This window comes from Fringilla coelebs (genome assembly GCF_963513975.1).
Source record: "Fringilla coelebs genome assembly, chromosome: 23".
NCBI lineage: Eukaryota > Metazoa > Chordata > Aves > Passeriformes > Fringillidae > Fringilla > Fringilla coelebs.
Window position 1 is genome coordinate 2580549 of NC_140049.1, and position 21505 is coordinate 2602053.

General features: G+C 60.4%; 1 protein-coding gene across 1 annotated transcript; it reads left to right on the forward strand.

Moving 5' to 3' along the window:
- Positions 1 to 6450: 6450 nt before the first annotated feature.
- Positions 6451 to 17899, forward strand: PRELP (proline and arginine rich end leucine rich repeat protein). The gene is made up of 3 exons (XM_084220735.1): positions 6451 to 6532; positions 13099 to 14053; positions 15752 to 17899. The coding sequence occupies exons 2-3, from the start codon at positions 13114 to 13116 to the stop codon at positions 15928 to 15930; spliced, it is 1119 nt and encodes a 372-aa protein (XP_084076861.1). The 5' UTR covers positions 6451 to 6532; positions 13099 to 13113; the 3' UTR covers positions 15931 to 17899.
- Positions 17900 to 21505: the final 3606 nt, after the last annotated feature.

A 21505-nucleotide genomic window follows, 5' to 3' on the forward strand; every position in this document is an offset into this window, starting at 1 on the left:
TTCCAGCCAAATTCCGAGCCTGGGGGAAGCAGTGATGACCCAGGGAAGGTCTTCACCCCGAGTTGGGGATTTGGGGAGCAGGGAGTGGCTCCAGGTGAGATTTGAGCTTTGCCTGAAGGGTTTTTAGCCAAGCTGGGGGTCCGTGGGCTGGGATTTGCTGCGGGAATCTCCACGTGAGGATTTTCAGGGGCTCTGAAACCCCGGGAAGAGGGAAAGCGCAGGTCTGGAGGTGGCCTGCAGGACCAGCTGTTTACTGGGCTCGGGGAACGAGGGAGGAAATAACACAAAACCCTCCGAGGATGGCGGGCTGGGAGGATCTGCAAATTCCAGAGAGGACAGCGGGGTTAGACAAATCCACAGGAAGCACAAAAGGTCCAGAAGTTGGGAAAACGAGAAGCAAATCCATCTGGAAGGAACCCCGGAACAGCCACAGAGCTGAGAGAGGTGCCCTTTTTTGGGAAGGGGCTCTGTCAGCTCCAATCCCAGCTTTCCCGAGGATTTTGGCAGCTCCCGTGGCCGTTTTGGGCTGAGCTCTGCCCAGACCCGGCGCTGGCAGGAGCCCCCCGAGCTGACCCCGCTCTCTGGCCGCAGCCTCGCTGTCCCGCGGGTGCCAGCTGGGATTGCAATTCCCTGGATAAAAACATTCCCTCGGCCCTCCCAGCCCAGCCCCGGGGGCAGGGAGGCACCTCGGGGGTGGAGGGTGGGTCACAGCCCCCTCTCCGGGCTGCAGAGGGGTGGGAAAAAAATCATGGAATTCAACAGCTGCAGCTCCTGGTGGAATCTGCAGGCTGGAATCTGCTCCCTGCTGGGAAAACCTCCATTAATTTGGTTTTTTTTTGGGATGAGGAGCCTTTCCCCTCCTCCCCTGACCCTTTTCCTGTGCCCCACAAACCCCGGTGGGGCTCAGCATTTCCCTTCCCAATCCCTGCAGGGAATTCCCTGGAATTCCCCACATTCCCTGCAGAACTGGGGGATGCTGGGATGCTCCAAGGGGGTCCCCTGAGCACCCCCCAACCCTCTGGGCACTTCCAGGGACGTGTCCCCTGCCGTGGGGTGGCCGAGGGTCACCAAGGAGAGCAGGGAAGGTTTTGAGGGGGAAATGGGGAAGGTTTAAGTGGGCTCCAGAAGATTAAATTTGGATTAATTGGACCTTAATGGCTCTGCCACAAATTCCTTCTGGGAGCGCTCCCAGAGCTCCCTTGCTAATTAAACAACCTAATGAGGGGATTTGATTAAAGGCAGCGAAGTCGTCGTGGCTGCCCCGGTGCCTCGTAGGAACCTGGGAATAAAAACCTGGGAATAAAACCTGGGAATGCCGATTCCTCGGGGGCCAAAGCGCTTTAAACGCTGATTTTGCTGTGATTAATTGCCCTGGTCGCTGTTTGTCACCTGCGGGGACAGCCTGGCCCTGCCCTCGTGCCAAGGGCTGGGAATCAGAGACAGGCAGGGAGCTCGGGGATTCCGCGGCTTTCTGGGGAATAAATCCAGGTTTTTTCCTCCAGGAATGCCGCAGTCCCTGCGAGCAGGGAGTGCTGGATGTCCTGGGAAGGGCAGGAACCGGGATTGAGGAGGCTCCAGCACCAGCCTGGGCTCCCCTGGGTGGGAGCTGGACGGGCAGCCAGGAGCTGCGGTAATTAACGGCACCAATTAAAATAATTAAAGTCATCGATAGCGAGGGTATTGAGAGGAGGGGGGACAGGAGGGTCCGGGCTGCGCAGGGAGAGCGGGAAGGAGCCGCGTGGGCAGCGGGAGGAGCGCGGTGACCTCGGCGGGGAGAGCGGCGATTACTCAGCTCCGCCCGGGCCCGGCTCTGAGTCAGCCGGGAGCGGGATCAGCCCCGGGGCCGGGATGGGCCGGGGAAACCGGGATTAACCCCGGGGCCGGGATGGGCCGGGGGAAACCGGGATCAGCCCCGGGGCCGGGATGGGCCGGGGGAAACCGGGATTAACCCCGGGACCGGGATGGGCCGGGGGAAACCGGGATGGGCTGGGGGAGCCGGGATCAGCCCCGGGGCCGGGATGGGCCGGGGGGAGCCGGGATCAGCCCCGGGGCCGGGGGGAGCCTGGAGTGGAGGGAGCCAGGAGGGCGAGGATGTGGGGATGCAGGAATGTGGGGATGCAGGAATGTGGGGATACAGACATCTTGTTCCAGGCTCAGAGATCCCATTCCAGGCTCAGGGATCCCATTCCAGGCTCAGGGATCCCATTCCAGGCTCAGAGATCCCATTCCAGGCTCAGGGATCCCATTCCAGGCTCAGGGGTCCCATTCCAGGCTCAGGGATGCTCAGGGATGCTCAGGGATGCCTGGGGACGCCAGGGAAGAAGGGATGGGTATTTGGGATGCCTGGAATCTGCACGGAATTCCTCCTCCTCCTCCTCCCTCCCTGCGTATCCCTGTGCTGGGATAACCAAAGTGCCGCCGAGCTGAATTCCCAAATCCCGGCGCCTCTGGAGCGCCTTGGGGCCGGGCCAGCTTTGCTCCAGCCCCTTCCCCACGCCCTTCCCGGCTGCTTTGGGGCTGGTTTGGGGGCAGGGATCTGTTCCTGGAGCTCCCCGCGGCCCCATCGCCGCCACGTGAGGCGCGATCCGCGCGGTTACATCCCGGAATTCTTTTCCCCTTCGCTCATTCCCAACTCCGGAGCTTTTCCCGGAGCCAAGCCCTTCTCCCGGGCTCCCGGTGACGCCGGCCCGGCCCTCTGGATGCGGCTGCGGCGTGCGGGGGCTGCCGGAGCTCCCCGCGGGGCGGAGGGGCCGCGGGGCCGGGCAGGAGCCGCTCCCGGCTCCCGGCGGAGCTCGGGGGAAGCTGAGCGCGATTTTCCAGCCTGGCACCGCCCGGAACGCCCGGCAGAGCCCCGGGAAGGGCGGCACGGCTCCTTCCCACCGCATCCTGCCAGACATCCTTTTTGGGGGGATCCCTGCACCCCCCTCATCCCTGCCCTGCCTTCCCTAACCCTGGGCTTGGAGGGTTTTGCTGCCAAACTCACCGAATTTGACATTTTCCAGCTTTTCCTTCTGTTTGTTTTTTTTCCCTCTTTCCCTTTCTGAAATTCAATTTTTTTTAGCTCTCCAAAGGGAATTTTGAAGATCTGGCCCTCAGAAAGTTCCAGAAATCCCCTGGGTTTGTGGCACCAAGTGGAAGGTCGGCTTGGGACAGGGATAACACCAGGAATCCCCTCCCTGGATTTTAAATATTTTAAACCGAATATTCCCGAGAAACCAAGGCTGGGATGTGGGGAAGGTGGGGCTGGTTTGGGAACAGCCCCTTGCTCCTGAAAATTCCCTTTCCTGAATCTCCTGGGGCTGGGATTGAGAGCTCCTGATGCTTCCAGGACTGGGATCCACAACTCCCGGTGTCCTGTGGTGTCCCCAGGACTGGGATTTGCAATTCCTGGTGTCCTGTGGTGTCCCCAGGGCTGGGATTTGCAACTCCTGGTGTCCTGTGGTGTTCCCAGTAGTTTATCCATGCAGGAAATCCATGGACATCAGTTCCTGGGGAAGGGACTGCCCCACCTGGCAGGAGCCCCTGGGGCCGTGGTCCATGAGGGGTTTGGGATGGATGGAGGGGATGGAGGGGATGGAGGGGATGGAGATGGATGGGGATGGAGAGGGTGAAGGCTCTCCCTGTTTCCCAGCTGGAATGGTGGAGTCACAGGTCATGATGGGAATTCCCTGCTCCCACCCTGCCCTTCAACTCTAAGCTTGGGATGGCCAGAGTGACCAGGGAATGCCCAGAGTGACCAGGGAATGGACAGAGTGACCAGAACATGGCCAGAGTGACCAGAACATGGCCAGAGTGATGAGGGAATGGCCAGAGTGACCAGGGAATGACCAGAGTGACCAGAACATGGCCAGAGTGATGAGGGAATGACCAGAGTGACCAGGGAATGCCCAGAGTGACCAGGGAATGTCCAGAGTGACCAGAACATGGCCAGAGTGACCAGGGAATGGCTGGAGTGGCCAGGAAATGGTCACAGTGACCAGGGAATGGACAGAGTAACCAGAACATGACCAGAGTGACCAGAACATGACCAGAGTGACCAGGGAATGTCCAGAGTGACCAGGGAATGGTCACAGTGACCAGAACACGGCCGGACTGACCAGTGTCCCTCCCCATTCCTGGTGGGACACACTGGGATCCACCAGGACCCCAATTCCCCCGTGTCCCTCCATTCCCACCTCTGTCCCTCGTGCTGTCCTTGGTCTCTCCAGCTGTTCCCACTCTCCTGGCCCTGTCCCCCAGCATTCCCATGCTCTGGACGTTCCCTCTCCCACCTCTGCCAGACCCAGGAGGGGTTTGGCTCCAAATCCCAGGAAAAGGGGAACAACCCCCAGGATGGCTGAAAATCCACACCAGGGCCACCAGAACTGCGAGTCCCCAGGGCTGGGGACACACAGCCCCCCCTTTTCCCTGCAAGAGCAGGGCTGGATTTTACTCCAGACACGGAAAAAAAACGGTGCCCGGAGCCACGTCCGAGGTCTGAAAAATGTCAAAGGGCGCCTTTGAAGGTGGATCCGAAACTTGGCCGCGGCGGGGGAAGAATTCCTGCAGGGAGAAAATTCAACAAACAAAGTCCCCTGGCTGAGAGCAGCGGAGTCACCACCGGAGCCGCTGGGAGGGGTCGCTGCCTCCCAAATTTGGAGCTTTCCTGGGGTGGGAGCGGCTCCGGAGGTCGGGCAGAGCAGGGGGGAGGTCTGGGATGTGACACCTTTGCATGCCAGGCACTGCCCCCTTCGGTGCCTCAATTTCTCCCTTTCCATGCCCGGCTGAGCAGCTGTGAATTAGCAGGGGAAATTAAAAAAAAAAATTAAAAAAAAATATCCACGGAACATGTCCCCCTGGATTTGGGGATTTTTGGACCGGTTTAGCATCAAATTCCAGCAGCATCTCCTTCCCAACAACATCTCCTTTCCCTATTGATCCTGGCGCTTTTCCAGCTGGCAAACTCGAGCCTCCATCCCGACTTTTTGTTTGAACAGCCTGGAATTGCTCCGCGGCTCCTCTCGATGCCTTCTCCTGGCTCCCTCTCCACCTACCTGCTGGATTTCAGGCTCGGGATCATCCTGCTCCATCCCTCAGCCAGGAGCAATCCCCCGGTTTTGGGGCAAAAGGAAAAGCCCCGCGTTGGGAATAAACACATTTAAGGCAAAAGGGGCAGTGCAGAAATGGGGAATTTTGGGAAAAGCTCCGGTTTCAGCTGCCAGCCCGGTGTGGAAGGGCAGGAGCAGCCCCTCCTGGGTGGCTGCCAGCCCCTGGCACGGTCGGGATTGGGATTTCGAGGAGCCGGAGCAGCTCGGGTTTCACGGTCCTGCTGCGGATGGAGAGGGGGATGGTGGGGAGGGAGGGAGGAGACCCCCAGACCCCAAATCCCGGGGATTCCGGGATCAGGATGGATGTGGGAAGGCGATTCCTTGTTCTGGGGGTCTGCTGTGCCCCCCTGGATCCCAAATCCCAGGGATTCCGGGATAGGGATGGATGTGGGAAGGTAATTCTTTGGTCTGAGAAGCTGCTGTGCACCCCTGGATCCCACATCCCGAGGATTCCGGGACAGGGATGGATGTGGGAAGGCGATTCCTTGGTCTGGGGGGCTGCTGTGCCCCCCTGGATCCCAAATCCCGAGGATTCCAGGACAGGGATGGATGTGGGAGGGCGATTCCCAGGGCTGGGGAGCTGCTGTGCCCCCCCAGGACCCCTCAGAGCTCTGAACACGCAACAGGTCCCGGGTTCCTCTGAGCCCCTCGTGGACAAAAATGTCCCTTTTGGGGCAGAAATGTCCCCCCCGAGCCCTCCTGGCCGTGTCCCCTCTGTGCACCGCTGCGTTCCAGCGTCCCCTGGGCAGGGACACTCAGCTGTGCCACCGCTGTGTCACCCCCACCCTGTCTTCACGAAGCACCACCAGGATTTAAATCAAAGCTCATCCCTAGCCGGCAGCAAAGCAACCCCTGCACCCCATTTTCCAGGCTCCATCTGCCCTGAGGGGCCGGGAAATCGGGGTGTGGGGACAGCGGGGTGTCCCCGCGGGTGGCGACAGGGGACAGCCACCCTCTGCAAAGCTCCAGCCCGCTCCTGGGAAAGCGGAGCCGGCGGCGAGGGCAGGGCTTATTCCGTGATTAATTAGCTTTGTTTTGAAACAAGGAGCTGCCTCCGCAGCAGCAGCAGGAGGAAGAGGAGGAGGAGGAGGAGGAATTGTTGCCGAGCGCCGGAGCCGCGTGTGCGCCGAGCCCGCCGCTCTCGGCTGCCAGAGAAAGACGTGATTGTTGTCACCGTGCCTCGCTCGCAGCCCTCCCAGTGCTCCCAGCCCTCCCAGTGCTCCCAGCCCTCCCTCCCAGCCCTCCGCCCCCCGCGCTCCCACCGCTCCCAGCCACAAAACCCCCGCGCCCGGCCGGGCTCGCTGGTGGCGGAGCGGAGAGGAGGAGGAGGAGGAGGTGGAGGAGGAGGTGGTGGTGGAGGAGGAGGAGGAGGAGGGAGAGAGAAGCCAGAGAGAAACTTGTCTTGGGGATTAATAGGAGGCAGGAGGAGGGAGAGGTGCACACAGGTAAGCTCTGGGCAGGTGTTTCCCCCCCAGGCTCTTCTCACCTTGCCTGAGCCTCCCAGCCAGGGCTCCACGATGCTCCTGCCCCCTCCGGCCTCCCTTCCATCCCCAAAAACATCTGCTCTTCCTCTTTCCCCCCTCTCCTCTTGGTTCCTCTGTCCTGCAGCGCTCTGGAGTCTTTGTTCTTTCTCTGCTCCGGTTCCTGGAGTTTTTGGGGTGGAGGAAGGGGGGATTTGGGGGCTGTGGGGTCACAGGGAAGCCCGGGGGGTGTGACAGAGCTGCGGCCACTGCCAGCCGCAACTGGGGGACGGTGAGGTGCCCTTTGTGTGTCCCCCACGCCCCAAACCCCAGCAAGTTTGGCTCTGCAGCCAAACTGGGGGGGCCGGGGGGGCTGCGCAGCCCCGGCCGTGCCCGGGACAATCCCTGCCCTGAGAAGCAGGAGGGAAAACAAGCGAGGAAAGGGAGAGGCTGAGGGGAGGAGGGACCCCTCCGGAGCCAGGAATGCCACCAGTGGCCTCCGGGGACATCGGGGCACCTTGTCCTGCCTGGGCCGGGGGCTTTGGGGGGCTTTTCCCATGGAGCGGGAACAGGGAATTTCGGACGGGAGTGGAGCGGGGTGGGAGCGATCAGCCCCGCAGCTCCAGGGCCGCTTCCAGCGGGCTGCTCCTCTGCCCAAAATGTGGGTGGTAAAGCCCTTCTTTGGTGCCTGGATCGCACCGAACATTCCCAGGGTATGTAATCCCGCTTTTCCTGCCCGGAGCCAGCTCAGCTCCAGGTGGGCGGGGAGGTGCAGCCCCCTCCCCGCGGGGGTCCCGCTCGAAGCCGGCTCTTTGTCCCCGCTCCGCCAGGAGGAACGAGCGGGAAATGATGTTCGCCGAAATCCTGGGAAAAAAAAAACAAAACAAAAAAAAAAGGAGTTTTGTTACTTGGAAGAGGCTGATCCCAAACCTGCCCTTGCCCGCCGGCTGGAGAGGTTTGGGGAAAAGCAGCTCCAAAGCAAAACACGGGAATTCATCCCCCTGGCACGCGGCACGTGAGGGCTTGGAAACTTCCCGGGGATTCTGGGATCTTGCAATCCCGGGATCCTGGGATCATGGGAGCTTGCAATCCTGGGGTTCTGGGATCCCTGGGATCCTGAAATATTTGGATCCTGGGATTTTGGGGTTCTGGGATTCTACTATCCTGGGATCCTGCTATTCTGGGATCCTGCGATCCTTGGGATTCTGGGATCCTTGGATCCTGTAATCCGTGGGATCCTGAAATCCTTGGGATCCTGGGATCCCGCGATCCCGGCCGTGCCTGGTTTGGCGCCCAGGGCATCCCAGAGCCGCGTCCCGGGCAGCGCAGCGCCCTTTCCCGGCGCAGCCAGAATGCGGGAATTGCGTCCCTGCTCCCCGGGGAATGAGGGATCCGCGCTTCCAGCCCGGGAAGAGATCAAAGCGCAGCCGTGGGAGGTTTCCCCTGCCCTTGGAAGAGGCTGGGGAGGAGGGAATGAGGCGGCGGAGCCGCTTCCCAGCCTGAGGGAGAAGCGGAGCGGGGCGAGGCGGCTGCTTGGGGGGCGAGCGGGGCGTGTGTGGGGTCCGGGCCGGCGGCGCTTTGGCAGCCAGGATCCGCTTTTGTCCCCGTCCAGCCATTCCCGCTGCGTGCGGCAGCGGGATCCGAGCCGGGAGCGGCGCTGGGAAGGGTCGGGACACGCAGGGAGGGAGGAATTGCTGAGACAGAGAGAGCAGCGGGAAGGTGCTCCCGGCCAGGGCCGCCTTCCCACGGGCGCTGCCGAGGGAGGAGGGAGCGGAGGACGGGATGAGCCTTTGGGGGGGATCCCGGGGACTGTGGGGATCCAGGAGCGGAGGACGGGATGAGCCTTGGGGGAGGATCCCGGGGACTGTGGGGACCAGGGAGTAAAGGACGGGATGAGCCTTGGGGGAGGATCCCGAGGACTGTGGGGATCCAGAGCGGAGGACGGGATGAGCCTTGGGGGAGGATCCCGGGGACTGTGGGGACCAGGGAGCAAAGGACGGGATGAGCCTTTGGGGACGATCCCGGGGACTGTGGGGACCAGGGAGCAAAGGACGGGATGAGCCTTTGGGGACGATCCCGGGGACTGTGGGGACCAGGGAGCAAAGGACGGGATGAGCCTTTGGGGGCAATCCCGGGGACTGTGGGGACCAGGGAGCAAAGGACGGGATGAGCCTTTGGGGACGATCCCGGGGACTGTGCGGACCAGGGAGCGGAGGACGGGATGAGCCTTGGGGGAGGATCCCGGGGATCCTCCTGGCAGGAGCCCCGCGCTGTTGTCGCCGTGTCCTGGCGAATGTCACCCGTCCCTACACGGACACAGCGCCGTCCCAGCGGGAACGCGGCAGGACCGAGGGTCCTGGCGGGTGTCACCGATCCCTACACGGACACAGCGCCGTCCCAGCGGGAACGCGGCAGGACCGAGGGTCCTGGCGGGTGTCACCGATCCCTGCAGGGACACAGCGCCGTCCCAGCGGGAACGCGGCAGGACCGAGGGTCCTGGCGGGTGTCACCGATCCCTACACGGACACAGCGCCGTCCCAGCGGGAACGCGGCAGGACCCAGCCCCGGCTCCAGCCCGGCTCCGCTGCTCGCTGGGAAAGGGCGAGAACCGCGGGGTTTTTGCATCAGGGCTGCGCTTCCCAAGGGACCCCGGTGGCGCCCGGGTGACAGCCTGGCTGCCCTCCCCTTTTTCCAGGATTCCCGGCGCTCCAGAGGCGCTGGATGACGAGCTCCGTGCTGGGTCAGGCTCTCGCAGAGACACGAGCGGTGCTGGACGCGAGGGAAGCCAAGGAAGGAGCTTTGCCCGATCCTTGTGGTTATTTTTATCTTGCCCTCCTCGTTCTGCTCCGACATTCCCGTTCCCAGGCTGGAAGGGGGCTTTTCCCCCACCAGGGCTGCTGGGAATTGCGGGAATGTGTGAGAGGAGCTAACAACGAGCTGGAAAGGGGCCCTGCTCCAGCCATCCAGGCTTTTCCTGCCTCTCCCAGAGTTAAAATTCTCCCGCAGAGGGAGCGGGATCTCGGACAAATCCAGCCGCTCCCTCTCCCCTCACCGCTGCAGGAGGCACCCGAGGGACAGCGCGGGGACTTTGCCCGTGACGAATCCCCCTTGGTGACCTTTGCACGGCTCCCTCTCGCCCCGGGGTGGCGGCTTCTCCCTACCCTTGGCGCCCGTCCCGGGGCTGGCAGCCAGCGCCGCTGCGAGCTGGGGGTTACTGGGATGCAGGCAAGAGAAACTATGTGCAGAGCAAACCCCTGTGGCATTCGGGGCTGGAATTTCCAGCTGTTGCACCGATTCTTTATTTTTTTTATTTTTTTTGTCCATTGTAACCAGGAAGCAGCTGCCTCCTTCTGGGAAAAACCCCGGGATCTGTTGGGTGCCTTGGCCTCGCAGCCAGGCCCAGCTCAGCGCCTCGGGAGGTGTCAGGACTGGTTTTATCCATGAATTGAGCCTTTTTTCCAGGCCAGGCCGTCGGTTTCCTGAATTCCTCCGTTGCTCCATGACTTAACTTTGTTCCAGTGGCACGGATTCCTTGTGGGCAGCTGGAATTGGAGCTGTCCCACAGGCTGGCAGGGCAGGGGCCGTGCTGGGGCCCCGGTCGGATCAGGGGGTGGGATTTGGGAATTCTGCTCCTGGAATTCATGCCAGTAAATCCAGCTGGGTGGAGAACAGACTTCCAGCTTTTCCAGATCCCAGGAGAGCTGGCTCGGAATCTTCCAGCAATTGTGGTGGCCTCGGGCTCGTTGCATCCCTATTTTTTTTGGGAATGTCGCTGCTTTCCTGCAGCTTGCTTGGAAGCGTGTCCTGCTTTCCCCAGGCAGGCTGGGGACAGGCAGCAGGGAAGGGTGGTGGCAGTGCCACAGGGCTGGGACAGCCCCAGGGGGATGTGGGGTGGATAAAAGGGGCGGTGGCCTCCTGCCACTGCCCCGACAGAATTCCACAGGGTGTTGTCACTCTCCAGCCGGGATTCCTGGCTCGGGTGGCTGTTCCCTCTCTGTGCCAAGTCCCCAAACATCTGGGATGTCAAATCACCAGTGGGGTGACAGCACTGCCCTGTCCCCCACCCTGCTGGGTGGCCTGAGTGGATCCAACACCTGGATCAGAGCTGGAGGATTGTGTCCTGGGTGGAAGATCACCTCCCAGCTGGAATGTCACCTCCCAGCCAGAATGTCACCTCCCAGCTGCTCCCTCCCCTCTGCACCGGGCCAAGCTCAGACCTCAGCCCCCACCGCTCCCTCAGGAGTTTTTGGGGGTTAAAATCCAGGTTCTGGAGCAGAGGAAAAACCCCATGGAAAGTGAGAACAGAGGGATCCATGTGCTGTGGCTGGGGAAGGAGCAGGATGCTGCCAGAATGGGAAGGGCGCTGCACAAACAGCAGATCCCTGCCTCGGATTTTCCCATTTTCCCGACACTGAACCTGGAATGAGGGGACAGGATCACACCCACCCCCAGGCAGGACCTGCTGGGCTGAGGATCCGGCAGCTCTGGGCTCTGCTGGCTCCTTCCCTGCTCCTCCCTTCCCCCAGCGAGATGCCAGAGCCCTGATGGAAAGCAGCCGGCCCGGGAGGCGTGCGGGGTTAACCAGAGCCAGATGGGAGCCGGCAGGAACAGGCTGGGCCTGCAGGAGGGGCGAAAACAGGATCTTTTCCGGGAGAAAGTCAATTCCTTGGAGCCCCAGCAAAGCGTGGGATGGCTGCAGAGGGAGCTGGGGCTGGCAGAGGGTGGCCCAAGGGGTCGGTGTGGCCCCGGTCCCTGCGGTTCCCGGGTTGGGTGGGGGCTTTTCCCCCTCCAGGGGAGATGGAAATTGGGGGTTCCAGGCGTGAGGAGAACTGGAAGTGGGCTGGAAAGGGAGGGTGGGCAGCCAATCCCACTCTGCTGCGCTGGATGGGAGAGCTGGAAGTGCTGGATTTCCCCCCAAAATTGGCACCAGCAGCTCCAGCACCTCCAAGGGCTTCTCCCATCTCACCATTTCCCTTCCTCCTCTGGTTTCCCTCGTTTTCCTCCCTCTCTTCTGTCTCCCTGCTCCTTCCCACCCTCCCTCTGCCTTGCTCTGGTGATGAATCCCCCTGGGAAAAGCCTGGTGAGCCCCCAGGCTCCCTGCCCAGGAATTCCACCCCGATCCCAGCCTGCCCCAGCTGTGGAACACCCAAACCCCACCTGCACGGAGCTCCTCTGCTGGATCCCTGCCTCCTCCGAGAATTCCCAGGAAATCTGCCAAGGATGAGCAGGGAGCTGCTGTTCCAGGCAGCTCAGGGTGATCAGGAGCCAGACAAGAGGGAAAGGTGGCCAGGGATGATGTCCAGGAGAAATTTCCTGGCTTGGAGCGCACAGACCTCACCTGATCCCTCCCCATCTCCCGCTGTGACTCTTCCCAAATCATCAGCGGGGCTGGGTGGGTTCTCTGGGCAGCACAGGGAGCTGGAGATCCAAACCCCCGTGGTGTTCCAGCTTTGGGAATGCCCTTTGCATCCCAGGGCCTGCCAGAGGGGGTTCCTCACCCAGAGCCTTCCATCTCTCCTGCCCCGTTCACCTCTGCCGGATTCCCGGTGCTTTTCCAGAGCAAATTTCCTGTGGAATCTTGGATTTGCTGTCCCAAGTGCCAAATGAAGCCCAACCCATCCAGGAGTCTGAAGGGCTGATCCATCCTTCGGGAAGAGAGGATGGAAGTGGCCTCTGGGGAGGGCCGGGCACTGCAGGGTGGGAAAATGAAATAAAAACCCAAATTAAAAACAAAACAAAACAAAACCCCAAAAAACAAAAAAACCCAACAACATTCCCCATGGATAACGGCGAGGCAGGGAGAGGAATTCCATGGATAATGGTGAATGAGAGAGGAATTCCATGGATAGTGGTGAATGAGAGAGGAATTCCATGGATAATGGTCAATGAGAGAGGAATTCCATTGATAATGGTCAATGAGAGGGATCCCATGGATAATGGTGAGGAAGGGAGAGGAATTCCATGGATAGTGGTGAATGAAAGAGGAATTCCATGGATAATGGTCAATGAGAGAGGAATTCCATGGATAATGGTGAGGAAGGGAGAGGAATTCCATGGATAGTGGGGAATGAGAGAGGAATTCCATTGATAATGGTCAATAAGAGAGCAATTCCGTGGATAATGGTGAATGAGAGAGGAATTCCATGGATAATGGTCAATGAGAGAGGAATTCCATGGATAATGGTGAATGAGAGAGGAATTCCATGGATAATGGTCAATGAGAGAGGAATTCCATGGATAATGGTGAGGCAGGGAGAGGAATTCCATGGATAGTGGGGAATGAGAGGGATCCCATGGATAACGGTGAGCCAGAGGGATCCTGTGGATACTGGTGAATGAGAGAGGAATCCCACGGATAACGATGAGCCAGGGTGAGGAATTCCACGCACAGCAGTGAGCCAGGCCCAGGGACCTCAGCGACTCCCGCTCTGGGGAGGGGTTGGATCGGAAAACGACTCCCAGGAAGAAGGGGAGCGCAAGGCAGGCAGCAGAGGGGAGGTGACAATTCCTCATCCAGCCCTTCCCCAACCCCTCTCCTCGTGTCCCTGCAGGAAAACACCCGCACCATGAAGCCGGCCGCCCTGGCGTTGCTCCTCCCGCTGGCGCTGGCGCTGGCGCCGACGGCGAGCGGGCAGCGCCGCAAACCTCCCCGCCGACCCACCCGGCCCCCGGCGCCCTTCGAGGAGCCCGTGGAGCCCACGGAGCTGCCCCCTCCCCTCCCTCCGGGCCCCCCGTCCGTCTTCCCCGACTGCCCGCGGGAATGCTACTGCCCGCCCGACTTCCCGTCGGCGCTGTACTGCGACAGCCGCAACCTGCGCACGGTGCCGGTGATCCCGCCGCGCATCCACTACCTGTACCTGCAGAACAACTTCATCGCCGACCTGCCCGAGGAGTCCTTCCGCAACGCCACCGGCCTCAAGTGGGTCAACCTGGACAACAACCGCATCCGCAAGGTGGACAGGAAGGTGCTGGAGAAGCTGGAGAACCTCATCTTCCTCTATATGGAGAGGAACCAGCTGAAGGAGGTGCCCGCCTTCCTGCCGCCCAACCTGGAGCAGCTGAGGCTCAGCAGGAATCAGATCTCCAAAATCCCCGCCGGGGTCTTCAACAAGCTGGAGAACCTGGTGCTGCTGGACCTGCACCACAACAAGCTGAGCGACGGCGTCTTCAACAAGAACACCTTCAAGGGGCTCAAGAACCTCATGCAGCTCAACCTGGCCCACAACATCCTGAGGAAGATGCCCCCCGGCGTGCCCAGCGCCATCCACCAGCTCTTCCTGGACAGGAACAACATCGAGGACATCCCCAGCGATTATTTCAAGGAGTTTCCCAACCTGGCTTTTATCCGGCTCAACTACAATCAGATCTCGGATAAGGGGCTGCCCAAAAATTCCTTCAACCTCACCAACCTGCTGGTGCTGCACCTGGCCCACAACAAGCTCACCAACGTGCCCTTCATCAGCCCCAAGCTGGAGCACCTCTACCTGAACAACAACTCCATCGAGAGTGAGTCCCACAGGGGTTTTTTTTGGGGAGAAAAACCTTGGAAAGGTCGTTTTTATGGTCCCTTCCAACCCAAACCATTCCAGCATTCCCGGATTCCTGGGCTCCCCAGATGTTTCTTCTGTTGGACCCTGCTGAGATCTCATCTGGCCCCAACACACCTCAATCTGAATTTTAATCAAACAGCCTCAAATTTAAACCGGGGGGGGGGAACCTTGGGGTGCAATAATTTAATTTTAATTTTAATTTTAATTTTAATTTTAATTTTAATTTTAATTTTAATTTTAATTTTAATTTTAATTTTAATTTTAATTTTAATTTTAATCAAACAACCTCAAATTTAAATCGGGGGTGACCCTGCTGCCTTATATCCAAGTCCTGCTGGCATTTCCCATGGAGACAAATCCAGTGCCTGCCCTGGTCCAGCTTTCCCCCGGTTTTTCGAAGGTTCCCATCCCTGCAGCTGGGTGCTGACATCAGAATCCCGGGGTTTATTTTCCATGAGGAATGCCTGGGCAGGGACAGGTGGAATTCCAGAGGCGAGCAGCGAGCCGGGTGCTGACGTTATCTCTGCCGCGGCAGGGCGGGAGCGGGATTATTCCTTGATGTTTTTTCGGGAAGCTCGGGGCCGGCTCGGCGGGTTCCGGGGGCAGGATGATCCCTTTTCTCTCGGGAATGTCACCGCATCCCTCGCGCGCTCCGGAGGAATGTGACCTACTTCGCTCCTGATCAAAAGCCGGATTTTCCCTCTCGCTGGGGCTTCCAACAGCCTGGGATTGTCCCTTTTGGTGGCAAAACAACCCCAATTCGGGGTTCAATAACAGGGGGGGTTCAAAAATCCCTGTCCACATTCCCTTTTCCCAAACCTGCATCCCATTCTTCCTCCTCTCCACATTCCCCTTTTCCCTAACCCACATCCCGCTGCTCCTCCTGCCCACACTCCTTTTCCTTGACCTGAATCCTGTTCTTCCTCTTCTCCACATTCCCTTTTCCTAAAACCACATCCCATTCTTCCTCTTCTCCACATTACCTTTTCCCTAACCCACATCCCACTGGTCGTCCTGTCCATACTCCACTGCTCCTCCTCTCCACATTCCCTTTTCCCTGACCCTCATCCCTCTCTTCCTCCTCTCCACATTCCTGTTCTTCCTCTCCACATTCCCCTTTCCCTAACCCACATCCCTCTGCTCCTCCTGCCTACATTTCCTTTTCCCTGACCTGAATCCCAATGCTCTTCCTCTCCACATTCCCTTTTCCCTAACCCACATCCCTCTGTTCCCCCTCTCCACATTCCTGTTCCTCCTCTCCACATTCCCTTTTCCCTAATCCCCGTCCCTCTCTTCCTCCTGCCCACATTCCTTTTTCCCTAACCCATATCCCTCTGTTCCTCCTCTCCACACTCCCTTTTCCCTGACCCTCATCCCTCTCTTCCTCCTCTCCACATTCCTGTTCCTCCTCTCCATATTCCCTTTTCCCTAACCCCCATCCCACTCTTCCTCCTGCCCATATTCCCTTTTCCTAAACCCACATCGCTCTGCTCCTCCTCTCTACATTCCCCTTTTCCTTAACCCATATCCCTCTGTTCCTCCTCTCCACATTCCTGTTCCTCCTCTCCCCATTCCCCTTTTCCCTAACCCACATTCCTGTTCCTCCTCTCCACATCCCCTTTTCCCTGACCCTCCTCCCTCTGTGTCCCCCCAGAAATCAACGGCACGCAGATCTGCCCCACCTCGCTGGTTTCCATCCAGGATTTCTCTCCCTCCGACCTGGACAGCGTCCCCCGGCTCCGCTACCTGCGGCTGGACGGGAACCTGCTGAAGCCGCCCATCCCTCTGGACCTGATGCTGTGTTTCCGCCTGCTGCAGTCCGTGGTGTTTTAGCCCTGCCCCGCCTCTCCCAGGCCCGGCTTTGCTCGGACGTTTGACACGTGGGACCCTCTCTCCTCCCTCTCCCCCTGTTCACTCCCCGCCTCCCTCCCTCTCCCCGTTATTCCCTTTTCCTGCCCCGCGGGGACACCGGTGGCTCCTTGGGGACAGCTCTCTGCAGGACAGCGCCGTGTCCCAGCTGCCACCCCCGGTCACAGCTCGCTGTCCCTGTCCCCCGGCCCAGCCAGGAGCCGGTTCCGTCTCTCCCTCGGTGCCCCGCGGGGTTCGGGGAGGGGTTTGGGGTCGGTCCGGACGGAGCCGCTGGGCTCGGGGCGTGTCCCCGCTCCGGGAACCATTCCCGGTGGGTTTTGGAGCTGGGATGGAGCTGAGGGTGGTGGGATCCGTGGAAGTGGAGGGAGGATGGACAGTGAGGCCATCCCAGGGGATGGGGACACTCCTGTCACCCTTCTGGAGAGCTTTGGCTCCACATTTCTCCAGAGGAGGAGGAGGAGGATCCAAATCCCTCCTGGAGCTGTGGATCTGCGGGGATGGAGCTGGGATGGTCCTGCCCCTGTGTGGGGCATGTGGGACGAGGCACACCTTCCCACACCCCCTGGGCTGGAGCAGACCCTGCCCAGCTTCAAATCCCCATCCCAGCCCTGATCCATGGGGACACAGCCCCATCCCAAAATCCTGAATCCATGGGGACACAGCTCCATCCCAAAATCCTGAATCTACATCCATGGGGACACAGCCCCATCCCAAAATCCTGCATCCACATCCATGGGGCCACAGCCCCATCCCAAAATCCTGAATCCACATCCATGGGGACACAGCCCCATCCCAAAATCCTGCATGCACATCCATGGGGACACACCCCCATCCCAAAATCATGAATCCTTCCCTGTAAATCTTGGGATTTAGAGCTACATCCATGGGGACACAGCCCCATCCCAAAATCCTGAATCCTTCCCTCTAAGCTAGAGGGATTCAGGGCCATGTCCATGGGGCCATAGCCCCATCCCAAAATCCTGAATCCTTCCCTGTAAATCTTTGGATTTGGAGCCACATCCATGGGGACACAGCCCCATCCCAAAACCCTGCATCATTTCCTCTAAAATCTGGGATCAAGGGCCACATCCATTGGGTCACAGCCCCATCCCAGCACCCTGCACCCCTCCCTGTAAAATCTGAGGATGCAGGGCCACATCCATGAGGTCACAGCCTCATCCCAAAATCCTGTAAAATCTGGGATCAAGGGCCACATCCATGGGGCCACAGCCCCATCCCAAAATCCTGCACCCTTCCCTTTGAGATCTGAGGATTCAGGGCCACATCCACGGCTCGGTTTCTCTCTGGAGCCAATCACACATGGCTGGGTTTTGCCTTTTATTTATGAGAAATAAAAGGAAGGGAGAAGAAAAGGGAAGAATCATCCTTTGGAAGGGCTATTTTTATCCCTGCTCTTCCCCATCCCCACATGTATCGCTCCCCTCTCCCATAGCTGTACCTGCATTTATAGGGTGTCCGGGTTTAGGGGGAATTATTCTCTTCTTTTCTTCCTGAGTCTCAGGATTTGGATTTAAAGGCCGAGCATTAGAGAGAGGAAAAAAAAAAAATCCAAATCCAACTGCAATGAGCATTAAATAAACCAAAGAAAGCTCCTTTGTGTGCAGCCAGCAGAACTGACCCTTCCCAGCATGGCCACGGACGGGCACCGTGTCCTTCTCCCTGCTGCTGGCACAGGGATGCTCCCCTTTTCCCATTAATTAAAACCTCCTGCTAATTAAGGAGGGTTTCCCCTGATGATGAAATCTCCCTGCAGTTGGGTGGGACAGGTTTCAGCCCTAAACCCGGACGTACCCCCCTGGATTAATGTATATTTATATCTGATGTGTATATAGACTGGTAGAATGTACAGATATTCCCAAAGCCTCCTGCACCTCCCAGCCCAGCAACTGGATGGGATTTTCACTCCCACTCCCTGCAGCAGTGGAAATAAAATCATTCACAAGGGACCCTGAGCCTCTCCCTGATCCATCCTCGCCTTCCTCGGGTGCTGCTTCATCCGAAATTTCCTTGCCTGGGGAAAAAAAACTCCCAAAGTTTTTGGGGGTTTTGGGGTTTGGGGTTTTGGCTGCAGTGATGCTGAATTTGGGAAAGAATTCCCTGCTGGGAAGGGCTGGGATGGAATTCCCAGGGAATCCCTGGATGCCCCTGGATTCCAAGGGCAGCCTGGGCTGGTGGGAGGTGTCCCTGCCCATGGGGTGGGATGGGATTTGACCCCAAACCTTGACCCCAAAGCAGGCTTTGAGGGGTTGGGCTCGCAGCCCTGCTGTCCAAGCCAGTGTCACACCTGCAGGCCAGGTTCCTGCCCCACATCCCTCCCTAACGAGCAGCCCTGCTAATTAGGAGCGGCTCCCAGGGCTGTGTCACGCTGGCAGAAGGTGACACTGAACATCAGGGTGGGTGACAACCATGGGCTGCCCCCACAGCGCCGGGGGAAGCCCTGCAAACCTCCCTGGGGTGAATTTCCCTGTGGGAGCAGCACGGAGATCTCCAAGGCTGCTCTCCCACCCCTGGCAGCAGCTGGGATCTGTCACAGGGTCCTAAAATCTGGGATGCAGGGACACATCTGTGGGGTCACAGCCCCATCCCAGCATCCTGCATCCTTCCCTGTAAAATCTGGGATGCAGGGACACGTCTGTGGGGTCACATCCCCATCCCAGCATCCTGCATCATTCCCTGTAAAATCTGGGATTTGGGGCCCCATCCATGGGGTCACAGCCCCATCCCAAAATCCTGCATCCTTCCCTGTAAAATCTGGGATGCAGGGACACGTCTGTGGGGTCACAGCCCCATCCCAGCATCCTGAATCCTTCCCTTTAAAATCTGAGGATTCAGGGATGCATCTGTGGGATCACATCCCTATTCCAGCATCCTGAATCCTTTCCTGTAAAATCTGAGGATGCAGGGACACGTCCATGGGGTCACAGCCCCATCCCTGCATCCTGCACCCCTCCCTGTAAAATTTGAGGATGCAGGGACTTATCTATGGGGTCACAGCCCCATCCCAAAATCCTGCATCCTTCCCTGTAAAATCTGAGGATGCAGGGACACGTCTCTGGGGTCACAGCCCCATCCCAGCATCCTGCATCCTTCCCTGTAAAATCTGGGATTCGGGGCCCCATCCATGGGGTCCCAGCCCCTCTCCCAGCAGCGGGATCGGCGGCGGGGCTGGGGCTGGGGCTGGGGCGGGTGGGCGGCGGCAGCGGCTCCTCCTCCTCTTCCTCCTCCTCCAGAGTCGCTCCCGCTGCCGCTGCCCGCCGCGAATCCCGAGCGGAGCGGGCGGACGGCAGCGGGGGAAGGTGTGAGGGTGTGGGATGGGCCGGGGGGCGCTCCCGGGGGGGCCGAGCGGGTTTGGGGGCGTTTGCGGTGCGCAGAGCAGGCACAGACCCGCCCCCCCTGCAATCCCACTGTTCTGTCACCCCGCTGTGAATCCCCCACTGCCAGGGGGGTTTTCCTTCCTCGGGGAAGTCGGAGTTATCTCCCCCACCTTGGGGTAGGGTTCCCCACCCTACCCAATGAGGGGAGCAGTGCTGAGCCCCCCCTGCACACCCACAGCGGCTTCCCCTCCCCAAAAAACCCCAAAACCATCCCAGGGAGTGAGCTGAGCACCCCAAAACTGCTCCCTAAAACCCGTGGGATTGGGATTGGGGCTGAGCACCCCAAAGCTGCTCCCTAAAACCCGTGGGATTGGGATTGGGGCTGGCAGCTCCTGCGGGGTCACGGGGAAGGCTGGGACCCCCTCCTTAGTGGGGTTAGAGGGGTGGGGGCTCCCAGTGCTGGGGAGGGGCTGGATCCCGCCGGGATTGGGATCAGGGGGAATTCTGGCTCCAGTCAATCCCCCTTGCAGCTGGTGACCCCCCAGCCCCATTTGTGGGTGCTGAGCAGGGACCTCCCGCTCTGAGGGGGTTGGCACCGACCCTTGGGGCACTCAGGGACATTTGGGGCGGTTACAGGGGCACAGGGACCCGCCAGGTGACACCGTCCGTGCAGGGAATGCTGAGGGGGACAAGGGGAGGCTGCTCCTTGTGGGGACAAGGACAGGACATCATTCCCGGGGCCGGGACAGAAAAGCAAAGACCCCAAAGACCCCATTGCCCTGGGGACCCTTCACCCCTGGGAACCCTTCCCTGCCTGGGGGACCCTTCAACCCCGGGGACCCCACTGTCCTAGGGACCTTCCACCCTTGGGGGACCCTTCGTCCTTCTGGGACCCCACTGTCCTGGGAACCTTTCACCCCTCGGGGAACCCCACTGCTCTTGGGGACCCTTCACTCTCAGAGACCCCACTGCCCTTTGGGATCCTTCATCTACAGGGATCCAACTGCCCAGGGGACCCCACTGTCCTGGGGACCCCTTCACCCCCGGGGACCCCTTCATCTTTGGGGACTCCTTCACCCCTGGGGACCCCACTGCCCAGGGAACCCCACTGCCCTTTGGGACCCTTCATCCTTGGGGACCCCTTCACTCTTTGGGACCCTTCCCCCCGCGGACCCCACTGCCCCCGGGACCCTGGGCCAGCCCCCCCTTCCCTCGCCCCAGCAGCCCCCCCGGCCGCGCTGACGCCCCCCCAGCTGTCACCTCGGCTCCGTCACGGTGCCCACCGAGCCGCCTAATGAGGGGCTTAATGAAGATTAGCGGCCGCTGCGTGCTGAGCGGGGCCGGGGCCGTCCTGGCGAGGAGGGGGGGACACGGCGGGGGTCGGGGGGCTGCGGGTGCCCACGGGGGGCTGGGGGGCTGCGGGGGTGTCCCCGGCCGCATCCCCCCTCCCTCCGAGCAGATGGGTGCGCCGGGAGGGTGGGTGGGTGGGTGCGTGGGGGGCGATGCGCCGCTGGCGACGGGAACATTTTCGCGGCCGTGGGTGGGTGGGTGGGCACGAGGCTGCCCAGGAGGGGCTGCCGTGCTCGCCCTGCCCCTCCTGGGGTGTGCCAGCCCCGCGGTGACATCCCCCAGCAGGATGGTGTCCCCCCCGAGCTGAGCTCTGTCCCCGGGGACACAGAGGGGCGTGGGGGGGTTCCCACCCTATCCCAATGAGGGGAGCAGCGCTGAGCCCCCCCTGCACTCACAGCGGCTCCCCCTCCCCAAAAAACCCCAAAACCACCCCAGAGAGTGAAGGTTGGGAGTGCTGAGCCCGCCCCTGCACCCACAGCGGCTCCCCCTCCCCAAAAAACCCCAAAGCCACCCCCGAGAGTGAAGGTTTGGGGCGCTGCGCCCCCCGGGAGGGGAACTGGGCTGGGTGAGCTCCATCCATCGCTGCCGGGGGAGGGGTCTCTGCAGCCCCCCCAAACCCTGGGCTGCTCACTGGGGCTCCCCCAGTGCTTTGGGGCATCTCTGGGGCCGGACACAGCCGGGAGTCCCTCTCTGGTGGCACCTCCTGGGGTGGCGCTGGCTCTGTCCCCACCGCCCGTGGGGACACCCGGAGATGTCACCGCTCGCTCCCCTCCCAGCCCCTCTCAGCTCGGGCTGTTGGAGCGGAGCCACCTCCGGGCTGGTGGCCTTGGGGACAATGTAAGGACCCAGCAGGG

Excerpts from the sequence above, each read along its gene's own strand:
- PRELP (XM_084220735.1), top strand. The coding sequence starts at position 13,114 with ATGAAGCCGGCCGCCCTGGCGTTGCTCCTCCCGCTGGCGCTGGCGCTG. Across the intron at positions 14,054-15,751 it reads GAACAACAACTCCATCGAGA|AAATCAACGGCACGCAGATC; the intron begins GTGAGTCCCACA and ends GTGTCCCCCCAG.